At 39.3% G+C, this 12,563-nt stretch overlaps 1 protein-coding gene across 3 annotated transcripts in view; it reads right to left on the reverse strand.

Annotated features, from left to right (window-relative positions):
• The window catches only part of LOC308501022 (phosphoglucomutase-1), a 117,981-nt gene that overhangs the window by 22,786 nt on the left and 82,632 nt on the right, over positions 1–12,563 (reverse strand). The window contains exons 1-4 of one of the 3 annotated variants that reach the window (XM_081056577.1): positions 9,443–10,270; positions 3,863–4,025; positions 3,386–3,532; positions 1,813–1,938 (exon numbers count right to left, since the gene is read on the reverse strand). In XM_081056577.1, the coding sequence (XP_080912703.1) occupies positions 1,813–1,938; positions 3,386–3,532; positions 3,863–4,025; positions 9,443–9,742 (736 nt within the window). In that variant the 5' untranslated portion in view covers positions 9,743–10,270. Of the gene's footprint in view, positions 1–1,812; positions 1,939–3,385; positions 3,533–3,862; positions 4,026–9,442; positions 10,271–12,563 lie in introns of those variants that run through there. The other 2 variants (XM_081056579.1, XM_081056578.1) reach the window with 2 other exon arrangements.

The raw sequence follows: 12,563 nt of genomic DNA on the forward strand, positions 1-12,563 counted from the left end.
AACGTGTTTTCATCAAGGAAGGTACTGACACCAATATATGTCACAGAGATTGGAACAGAATGGAGTATGTGTCTCCCATTAGGGGTCACATGTTAAGGAGGCTATTGACACACCACAGAATGAGGTGAAGGCAGCGAGGGTTGTAAGGGATACAGAAACTGAGGCATTAGAGGAACAACTGAAAGGCCTGGAGAAAGAAGTCTACTTCATGACCAGCTTCTCCCCACAAATACTCCATCATAAGCCCCATTCCCGAGCCAACCCAGGCTTCTCTTCATTCTTCTAAAGTGGCATCTAATTTTAAGATGTCATGCATTTGTTACAGCCATTGCCTCAGCTGGAAATGACCATCATTTGATTTTTCTACCACCCTACATCTTTCTTTCATAAAAGCTATGTTGGTTGTCACTTCTTCCAAGAAAACTTTCTTAAATGTCCCCTCGTCAAACTATCAGCCTTCTTCCATATCCCAAAGAGAATACTTGAAATGCTACCTAACCCTCATCTTGTTGGCCTGGCAATGTCAGTTTTTTACTTACCTCATCTCCCTAAACATCGCAAGCTCTTTGAAGGAAGTCACCTGCCCTCCAAACACACATATAGTAGGTACTCAATACCTATCTGTCGAATGGTTTGAAAAGACAGAATAGCTTTTGTGTGATGAAGAAGTAGGTCCATTCTGTGGGTCTCCAGAGGCAAGCAGGACCCCAGGGGAGGAGTTCCAGGGATGGAAGATTTCAGCCCTCCAGGAGACGGTTTTCTAACTGTGGTTTGCAGTATTAACAGGAGGCTCTGACTAGTGTCATCAAAAGGGTTCAGACACGGGCAGAAGGTCTTTCCCAACCAGACAGGCAGCTGGGTTCTAACACCAGGGAAAATCCTGCCACGCAAAGATTCTAAAATTCTCAATCATTACAAAACCAATAAACAACATAAGTGCTTAGGAATCCCCAAATTCCTCCGTGCAAGAAAACATCATGGTCTGGTGGTGCACAATGGCGGCTGCCATCTCTACTGACCTGGCCACACAGCCCACAGAGGAAGAAGAGGGACAGACACACATCCTGTTGTTCCTGAATCTAATACTCAGCTTGCTGTTATCCTCTTCTAAGAAAAGGCACATGTGGGAGCAGGAGAGTGGGGGTGTGGAGCTCGGGAGCATGTTTACCACATCTAGCAAACGATGACCCTCTTGGAAATTGATGGGGGCGTTTAGGAGAATGTAAGGTATTTTCTGAGGGGGAGGAAGAGTCCACAAAAACAGCTGCATGTTACTCAAAACCTGATGCTTCATGTGGAAATACTGCCTTTCACACTACCTTACCCTGAGGAATGTCTCTACTATTGTGGCTGCAAACAACTGGGTTTTTATCTGTGTGGATGTTGCTGAAGTGGTTGCAAAACAATTGTTTAAAAAACATCAAAGATGAAAAAGGACAAGAACCATACAATTTTACTAATATGCGGGATATAAAACAAAAAGTAACCAAGCAACCAACCAATAGACACAGTCAGTTACCAGAACAAAAGAGGGGAGGATATAGAGAGTAAAGAGGGTCAAATATATGGTGACCAAAGGAGACTAGGCTTTGAGTGGTAAGCACAAAATGGAATATACAGATGATGTATTATAAATTGTAACTTGAAACTTATATAATGTTATTAACCAAAACTACCCCAATAAAGTTAAATTAAAAACAGGGAGGGGAAAGTCAGAGTCTTAAGAAAAGGCTTGTTAAAGCATCATGATGCACATAGCAGAGAGCAGCTTCATATATGAAAGAAGGGAATGCAGGAGAAATGGCTCCATACCTCCATGCATGGCATCTATGCGAATCTTTAGTCGGTTTGGACCAGAAAGCAGTTCTTTCAGTGCCTTGAAATCAAAGATGTTCCTCAGCATCGTAGCATAAGCTTCCACCGAATCCACAATTTCCACTGTGAGAACAAGCAACATTGAAAGATGGAAGAACTAAATACATTTAGAAATATTATCTTCTGAAGTGATTACATTGCTGTAAACATGCAATAGCTATTTTAAAAGGAAAACTATCCAGCAGCTCCAATATGCCAGAGCTGTTACATGATCTCTTATTCAATGCTAACAATTTTCCTTAGAGGTAAGTGTTATTAGTTCCACTTTTATAGAGGAGGAAGCTCTCAGTCTGTAAGGTTAAGTCACTTGTCCCCACAACCGGGATTTGTGACGGAGGTTTGCCTGACGGCAAACTCTGCTTTGCTGCCACATCGATTCCCTATCCATCTCCCTGAGAAGTGTATTTTGGTGTCATAAATAACAGAAAATGTAACACCTACTTTCCTTTCCTTTTTTAGGCCCATTGCCATCAAGATTTAATGGTGAAAAGCAGAAAAAAAAAGTTTAATGCATCACTTTTCACATGTATTGCTAAAGAAATAAAATTATAAGAAGTTAGTATTTTTTTTGTTGGATTTTCAGGGGTTTAAACATTTTTAAAACCTTAAGAATTTATGAAATTCTCTAGTGTTATTTTCTAAACCCTAAGTATATCTTCAAGATGTACCAAAGCACCACTTTCTCTTTGTTAGGATGCAATTGCCAGCTCTTGGTGGGTAGGTTCAAACAAAGAAATGCACTCCATAAATTGCAGTTCACAGGAAAGAACACATGTTAGAGCAAAGTCAAAATGCAAGTCCCAATGCCAACCATCTCATCCTCATTTTATTAATATGAATAATTTTATAAATATTTATTCCATTAATTATTATACTACTTTGGCATTCAACAAGTTTACCACAGCTGCCTACGCAGGAAGTTTCCACTTAGGCCCCAAAATGGTCTAATTTGAGTTTACTGAATGTCAAAAAACAAGGAAAAAAAACAAAACAAACAAACAAAAGCCCAAGTTTTGGAATCATTCACACTTGAGTTTGAATCCCAGTTTACCACTCACTCACTGTGTGACCTGGAGCCTGTTACTTAAGCTCTCTCAGTCTTTGTTTCCTCATCTAGAAAAAGTGAATACCAACAGAGCTGCCTTCGCAGAGCTACTGAAAGAATAAAATGGAATAAATGTTAAGAGCTTGGCACACAATGAAAGCTCAATAAAGTTGCTATGAATGTAACCTATAGGACTTCTAGTCAAGGCCATTCATTTTACAGGTATGGAAACTGAGGCCTTGAGATTTGGAGAGTCACACAGCTGATCACTGGCAGAGCCCAGAGAGCCCAGGTCTCTAAACTCCCAACCCAGTTCCAGACCTTCTAATTAATGCATGCAAAGCTTAGTGACCACAATCTTTCTGAAGCTGAAGACCCATGTTATTAAAACCTGGAAAGGCAAATCACTCAAGGTGGAACGAGGAATGGGCAGGAGGGACGGAGGAAGGGGTGCAGTCAACATGCCTGTAAAGGGTTTGAACTTGTTTTCCAGGTCAAACTGTTGCTTTCCCAGAACTCCAAGGTCTACTTTCAGGTCAGGGCAAATTGCATATTCTTCAATTGTCTTGCTGATTTGGAAAATCTTATCAGTGACTGCTTCTGGAGCAGGACCTAGAAATCCAACAGCAAACAGAGGGTCATTTTGTGCAGCTGACATGTAAATACAAAAAGTTCATCAATTCTTCTTCCACACTAGCACATCTGTCATTCATTTTCCTCATTCAGACATCTGCAGGGTTTTCTAAAAGCAAATAACACGTTGATGATCATTTGTTCATGGCTCCTCGTATTTAGGTACAGCAGAACGAGAAGCATATCATTTTCACCAAAAGCAAACACAGAACCCCCTTGCTCAGGATCAGAACCAGAAGCCAGGCCTCCCAAGGCCTTGGCTGTTGGTTTATCCTACGGAACATAAAATTGACCATCCTCAAAACTCACCTCCATTGGAAATATTGAATTTGATTCCAAAATCTCCATTGGGCCCTCCAGGGTTGTGGCTAGCTGTCAGAATGATCCCACCAAGGGCTTTGATCTTTCTAATGATGCAGGATACAGCAGGGGTGGAGAGGATTCCATTCTGTCCAATAACCAAGCGACCAATCTAGAAGAAATCCAGATTGAACATCAGTAAGTCCAGAGCCACTGCACAAAAACATTGGTATGACAGGCAGATGAACAAAGAAATATTCTATTGGACTAGGAAAGATGTTCTTCAATGAATATTTACATCCTGGGTCATTGTTATTATTATCATTACCATTTTTGAAGTAGAATATTATTGTTGTTGTTGAATAATACTATTATTGAAGTAGAATCATTATTGTTGAACAAGGCCATTCCTTCAGATAGTTTTTTGGAGACTTTGTAGTTTTAAAATAGAGTATGATCTGGGGGTACTGTAAGAAACACTCTGGCAATAAAATATAAGAGTATTCAAAACAGAGGCTTTCCAGATCAGGTTCATAATTTGGATACACTGAAAAATTGTGAGAAAACACACATATTTATCCAATTCAATCATACTCTCAATCCACGTTAGGAGAGAGGATATAAGTTTAGCTAGTTAAAGAAATTCTGACCCAAAGAGAAGGCTTTTGTAAATTAAATGTTTGAAAATGCAAAAAGGGCAAACTTTATATGAAGAATATTACGAAATAAGTCTCATGAATTTATGTTTCCAGTCAAGCTTGGATTTTGATATAGAGGGTTCCTCAAAGCAAGACACACCCAGATTAGGGGGTACCTGGGTCACCTCTGTACTTAAGGCAGGGAATGCTGGGAGTTACTACTGGGTAAACCAGTCAGAACTGCTCACATGAAAGGCTACAGGTAGTACTTCTGTTTTCTTAACTCACCTTCCCATATCTCTCAAAGATGATATCAGCACAGCTCCTAAATCTTCCTTGACTAAAATGATAGTAATTTATATCTGTTTCAACATGACCCAAATTGGAAAAGAAAAAAGAAGCTCTGTCAGTTACTCTGACATACTTGGAGAAGATATGACTGCTACATAAAAAGATTTATAAAATGAGGAGTTTGTGCCCTCTCTCCATTCTCCCCGCTGAGAGAAGAAAGGGAATGTTCTTAAATTTTCCATTTTTTTTTGTTTTGGCCCCTCCCAAGATAAATATGGTTGAAGAAATGACTTGATTGAAGACGTTTTTCTAATGGTGAACATACCAATGAGATACCTGGATTCCCTGGGAAAGTTTTTCTGGGACTGTTAACCTTTGCCATCCTTCCATAGGTCACTAAAAGCTTGAATGCCTTATAACGCACCGCTACCAACCACCTCCCAGGAAGCAGTTGGTTCAATTTCAGTTACCTCTTGGCTCTCATATGTCTGTCTCTGAACAATTTGTTATACTAACATTTTTGTTATATCTTGCCTCCTTGACGAGGTAGTAACAACTAAGGAAGGTGCTATAACTAGGCTTCTTTATAGACTAGAGAAACCTGCAGATGGTATGAAATCAATATTAATGATTATTACAGAGCTGCAGAGTGCTTTCTACAGCCCTCTTATTCATCTACACAATTCATTCTCTTTTAATTCATTCTTACATTTGCTCCTCCCATTGTGTAGATGAGTAAACTGAGGTCAAGATTTGTCATGATCCTGCCCATTTTTTCATTTTTACATCCATCTAACAGCAATAATAACCAGCATTTATGGAAAGGTGCTATGGTAGACCTTGGGATAGATGACATGACAAGGTCACATGGCATCTAGTGGCCATAGCTGGGAAAAGCATTGAAACTTTCTAACTCAAATATAGTGGGAATGGCAACGTATCATGCTTCTAACAGTTTCCAGGTGTGGTTCTGATGAAAATAAAATCCTATGGTTGAGGAGTCCTATAACTTCAATAGAAAAGGCTTAGAGATGGCAATTTAATTAGCCAGAGTGGTTGGTGGAGTTATCTGGAAATTGTATTTGCACATCAAGCATCCCAACTTTTACTTAGATTTTGTATGTATTTGGCGTGGGAAGGGAGACTACGAATGAATATCAAGCTATGCCACCCACGTCTACCATTCCTTACGGTGATACCTGCAGTTGGTAATGGTCCAAGACTGAGCGGACAATACCAAATGGTAAGAGTGAAAAAGAAAGTTGAAAAATAGAAGCAAGGGAAGTCCATGGTAGCTTCTTTCTCTTGAGCCCAAGAGGAAGTGCAGTTGGCCAAAACATCCCTTTCCAGAGCAGACTCTTTCCTGTGAATCACCCTCAGGAATACTAATCCTCAACTTGATATTGGGGAGTTATTACTCTTTTCCCTCCTTCCCTTAAAGAAGTTTGGAGCATTGTAACAGCTTCTGACTCAATGTCCCCTGCTTCTCTCCCACCTCTCCCTCCCTTGCTCTACCATGGCTAACTCTATCCTACCTCCTCAGGCACAGCTAGTTCATCGTTCTAAACTGCAGTTCTAACTGTGTCCCTCCTCAACTCAAAAATCTTCCCTGTACCGTATGATCCAGAAATTCCACTTCTAGGTATAGACACAAAAGAAAGCAGAGAAACAGATAACTTACAGACCCATGTTCATAATAGCATTATACACAATAGCCAAAGGTGGAAACAACCCAAATGTCTATCAACAGATGAATGGATAAACAAAATGCAGTATATACATACCACGAAATATTACTCAGCCTTAAAAAGGAATGAAATTCTAATACGTGCTACAACGTGGATGAACCTTAAAAACACTATATTAAGTAAAATAAGCCAGACACGAAAGGACAAGTATTGTATGATTCCACTTATACGAGGTACATAGAATAGGCAAATTCACAGACAGAGAGTAAAACAGAGGTTGCCAAAGGCTTGGGGAGGGGAGAATGGGAAGTGATTGCTTAGTTGGGTATAGAGTTCTAGATGGTATGATTACAAATTTCTGGAAAGGGATAATGATGATGGTTTCAGAACGTTGTGAATGTAATTAATACCACTGAATCGTGCACTTAAAAATGGTTACAACGCTAAATTGTGTTATGTATACTTGACCACAAAAATATAAATAAAATTTAAAAAAGAAGAAGAAGAATCTTTCTCTGGCTCCCAAGTGTCTACCAACTTTGAGATAACTCTCTCAGCCTGGCCCTGAGAGTCCCTCATTAAATAGCCTTTCCCTCCTGTCCTCCTCTCCTGATGCTCCTTCTGCATAACTCAGGCCACACTATCAAGCTGAATACACCTCACTGTTCACCCAACATTTCATCGTCAAACATGACAGGCAGCCAACTTAAATTTCCCTTTTAATTGAAAATAGGGCCTGGCATTTTCTTACGTTTCCCAAAAATCAAGTTCCATTTTCTTTGCCCTGCTTGTCACAGACACTGGTACTATTCTCATTTCTAAAGGTAGCTCTAAGTTTAAAGTTCTGGGGACTGTATGAGATATCGGTATTATAAATGGGGCCCCACCAATGTTTTATTTTGGACATTAAAATGGCCTATAAATGCAGACAGCTCTAAGCAAACAAAAACAATGGGAACCTTCTAACAAAGGTAAATCATATTCTATAATCCATAAATGCACCAGGTAAATGTGTACTAAAGAGAGACAAATGAAAGGATCTCCATTTAGCTACTAGGCTGAGAAGTCCTCTGAGAATTGGCTCATGGGTGGAGTGGGTACTGACAAAAGTAAAGAAGGAACATTGACTTTTACACCAAAATCTGTAGCAATAAATTATCTTTCCTTTAGAGTTCCTCCCTAGAGTTCTGCCCACAATCAAAGAGATGTTAAAATAGTCAGAATTTAAAATATGTTAGAAAAATAAGAAATCAAACTATATGTATAGGATTTCACAGGTTTTATCAGATTAAAGTGCTTTTACTGGTCCACTAAATGTTTTAAGTAATTCAGTTGGGTAGCATGACTGCTTTAAATGCAACACTATTTTTAATAAAGAATGCCCTTGAAAAGACTTGAAAATATTGCTGTGCTGCCACAGCTCTAACAAATAGGCAGTTACCACATTTAGTCAATTATTACCACTTAAATGTATTATTTAGCAAACCTTCAGATTGTAAATCTCAGAAAGTCTATTGGGTCTGCCTGAATTACACATTCCTGCCACCTCTTCCACATCCTTCAGCTCCACACAAAAATGAAATGAAACCAAATATATCACAGCAAAGGGGACAGTGTACCAGATGCATTCAACAATCTAGATATATGCGGAGAAATAATGTTCCATTCATTCTCTCTCAAAAGATTAAAAGTGTCTTAATACGGTTCCCTTTACAGCTCTCCTCAAAGGTGAAATTTACAGCATGTCACATTTTATCTTAAAAATGTGGATACGTCATAATAATTTCATATTTGAGTGCTTTATCAGCAATTTTTACATGAGAGGCATTCAGATTCTAAAACAGGGTGTAAAGGAAACTCCGCATTACAAGCAATAGGATCTACAAATATTTTTAAATTTAATTTGGTAGTGTGTTTTCTTTTTTTTAATTTAGGTTTTGTAATCACTGCTTGGCATATGATTAAATAGACTAAAAATGAATGCCTACCACATTTGATGGCAATGCTAAATTTCATATTCTCAGAATCAGAATTGCTTCGGAAAGGAAATACAAAAGATGTTTTAAATTTATGAGCACTGAAGGACAGTGGGCTACAAATTATTGCTAAGTATAATCTAAAACACTAAAAATGTATTTTTAGTCACATAGAGGAATTTTTGTTGAGCAAAAACAGCAATACCCTGATGCCTGCCTTCCTATAAATCAGTGGGGCTGTGCAAATTGTTCGATTATCAAGATCAACGCTTTCTGGTGAAAGATTCATTCTGATTTGGTTAATTCAGCCAACACAGTTTTTCACGATGTAAAGTGTTAGCAGAGCCTCCTTATATTATGGTTTTACAGGAGTTGTTATCTCTACCCTGTTGCACAAATTCACCACACACAGGGTGTCTTTGTGTCCAAGGTCATTATAAGCAGGTTTCCCCTGGAACAGGTCCTCTTGGAAGGCTCACACCTAACATTTTCCAACCCCCTCCGAGCATTTCTGCATGACTACAAGGATTCATAAACAACAGCATGGCCTGGCTTTTGTTTTCCTGTTTGACAAGTGACTGAACTTCAACAAGGAAGCCATTGAAAGAAAACAAAATCCTCCCCTCTCCACTACTCATTAGAGCCTTCTTATAGAGGATAGAGTGCCCCTCGGAAACTCGTTAGAATGTAGATAAGACAGCTTAAGCTAGGGGCGCACTTTGATCGTCTAAAAAGCAACAGGTACTTGTCCAAGCAATAGGCACAGAGCACAACACACACAAAACTGAATTTACATTCCTATATCTCAATGTGACTAATGTAATTTCAGGAGTATTTTCACAATACTCAGTCTCTGAAGTCACACTGAAACTTAACTGGATGTTAGTAGAATTGAGTTGTATACCACATACAAATCTTTGTACTTTTGTATATTTCTGCCAAATTAAGAGATTATGTGGAGAGCCAAAAACATAACAATACTTATCGTATACCAACCCCATTGGCAGCTGCCATCTGCACTATTGTTTCTACTGCAGATTTATTAAAATACCGCCCATCTCCACCAACCACCAGTGAGGATCCCTGGCGATCTTTTAGGTCTATGGAAAAGAATATACTCTGGATAAAATTCTCCAGATAGCATGGCTTTGCCTCGAAACAATAGGTTTTCTTCCGTAATCCACTAGTTCCTGGTTTCTGGTCATAGTAGGGAGCTGTAGCAAAAGTCAACAGAGGGAGAGGACCTTCTTCCATTTTTCTGTATTTCCCAGAAATCCATTCATTAAAATCACTCATCTTTCACTTCCACCACTTGGTTCAGAGAGGGTATCCAGAAAGCAGCCAACGGTCCAAAAACAGTCTGTCCAACCTAAAGCTGCAACGGTGTATCTCTGAATAACCAAAACACAGGCTGTGTCTGGGTAATCACTCTCAAGGAGGAAGCTGAGTTAATTCCTTGTTGTTGTCGCCCCTTGTGAAAAAGTTAAGGGCCATACACCCACCCACGCCCACACCCAAAGCAGATCTTCAAAGTTGTTTTGATGAGGACACTTGTGCCCACATAACCAAGCCAAATACCTTTCAATTATTTTTGCCTCATGTTCCTGTTAGGGTGGAGATAACTCCGAAGGGTGCTGCGTGCAGCAGACTTCAGTTACAAACACCAGACGGCTGCCAGACTCCACGCTCCGAGCCCAGGCAAAGACAGAGCAAGTGCAGACCCAAGAAGCAGGTTCGTGAACAAGACACCCTGGTGTGGTTCCCACTGCTCCTGATACCCCTTAAACCAGAGACTGTCTGAGCCTCACTGAGAAGGCCATCTGCAGCTAACGTTCCATGCCATCTAGCAAGTGAAAGGTCAATCTTAAAATGGAAGTGAGGGCCCTCAGTTACCTCTGGCTTTCTGACATCACCGTCATTTTGATACCCAAGTGATTTTCTACTTCCCACATGCAATCCCAGTTAGAAAGGAAAAAAAATTCTCTCACAGGACAGATTTATTCATTGACTACCAAAGACTTAACAAAATAGTATTCAGTTCCAGAAGAACAATATCTACAAATATGCCCTAAAAGACCAACAGCTTGGTCATTCCCTTGAACTGATATGAAAAGTGGAAATGAAGACGCACCAAAGCCTTGATGATGTAAGCAGAACAACAAGGGAGAAAAGTATGTTTTTTAAAGCATGACGTTTGATCAAGTTATTATTTGAAAAGATACTCTGAACATAATATTATATTTTGTGTTTTAATTTTCTCAGTTTCAAACAGACTTGACTAGAGAAAACATTTTTAGTGAAGCAGTTTAAGTCCATCGCGTTTGAAGAACCTAAAATGTTTAAAAACAGTCTACCTGAATGAATTTGATACCCAACACCATTTGATCCCTGAGGTTTTATTAGTAATCTACTTAAATGCATACATGTGTTCTTTACCTGTTTCAGCAGAAGTTGCCAATTAAGAACCTCCACTGTCAAGGTTTTGGTGAACTTGTAAAGGAAAGGAAACCAGGACTAACAACGCTGCATGTTTGGAGAGTTTTGAGTGCACTGAGGAGTCACCGTTTTCAAGGGAAAAGTGAATAATCCATTGACAAACAAAATCTGAGTTTTTTTCAGATTTTCAGCAAGATCCGAAAGCAAATAGGTGCTGAGAATAACAGGCTGCCCTCTCTGAGGCACAAATGCCCGTGTCCGGGGACTGTTCTGAGCAGGACCAGCAAAACCAATGCACCCATGAGCAGAAAGCAGCCATTGGCAAGGGAGCCTGTTCCCCTTCCAATGACAAATGGGGCTGGACCATGTGCAGGGAACACCTCGAGACATAACATTCAGACTATTCACAAGACACGTTTATTCAATTGAAAACCAGTTGGCCAAAAGACAATTACTTTGTATAACTTATTTTCACTTCTTATTTAGTTTTTAAAACTAAAACTCCTTAGAAATTAATTTACAAAGTAAGTTTGCTTTGCTAACAGTACTTTACACACCCACTGTTTTTCAAATTACTGCAACGTGTTTTCTTTAAACTCATGGTTTTTAAGTCCGGTGCCAAGTTTCCTCCGGTTTTAGATAGGCTTGCAAATTAAGCCAGCATATATGTCTTGACATATTTAATAACAGATCCAGATTCATGCAATGTCAACCCAATAATCTTTTCATTGGGAATAACAGAGCAACCAACCACATAATTGCTAGTTTTCTTAAGGAGATCTTGAAATCCCAGGGTAGATTCAGGGGCACACTGTCACAAGGATACTCCGACACTCCCAACCAAAGCTTCTCCACCTACACACTCCAGCATGTTCTCTGATTGGTGGTCTGCCTCTCCCAGTGAAGCTCTTTCTAAAGCTAGAACTAGGAGAGTCACGTTTTGTTGGGTTTCTTTCCCACACGCTTATTTCTTTTATTTACAAGTTGTGGTTCATCCATTCCATAAAATGAGAAATTATGAAGAATCAAGATGTAAATATACAAATTCAAAACTGATATTCAACACAAAAACTACGAGCATAAACGTGGGCTCGTTCACAGAACGAGATCCAACAGGTTTTGTTTCACAGCACGGAAAAGGCTCGCTTTTTTCCTTGAAGACTGTCCACATCAGATACTAGAGCACTTCAGCTTATCAGTGGGTGTTCCTGTGAACCGAAACTTGTTTCTAAAAAATATTTTTTCCATTATAACTGTTGTAAAAGCTGCACTTTTCTAGAATTAAGCCTGTATTTGGGCCTAGCACCAGTTTCTAACTATCTAAAAACCGACTGATACAGAAAGTCTTCCAAATGGAACTATTCTGATTCTTAAAGGTTAAAGAAACATGTTTCTAAAGTAGCTATTGCCGATTTAATAAAGCTGGTGCTCTTCCAGTCTTAACTTTTCAAATACTTGATATGCCACCTTGGAGTTCATTATTTGTTTGCTGCTTCATTTCAAGGCTTTTCAATGTACCTTCCCAGTGGGTCATCTTTATATTTAAAAAATTATTTAATGCAAACAGAATTAGACAGCAGTGTCTGAGCATCCAGAAGTCCTACCGTGTTTCCCTGAAAATAAGACCTAGCCGGACAATCAACTCTAATGCATCTTTTGGAGCAAAAATTAATATAAGACC

Source organism: Rhinolophus hipposideros (genome assembly GCF_964194185.1).
Source record: "Rhinolophus hipposideros genome assembly, chromosome: 8".
Taxonomy (NCBI): Eukaryota; Metazoa; Chordata; class Mammalia; order Chiroptera; family Rhinolophidae; genus Rhinolophus; species Rhinolophus hipposideros.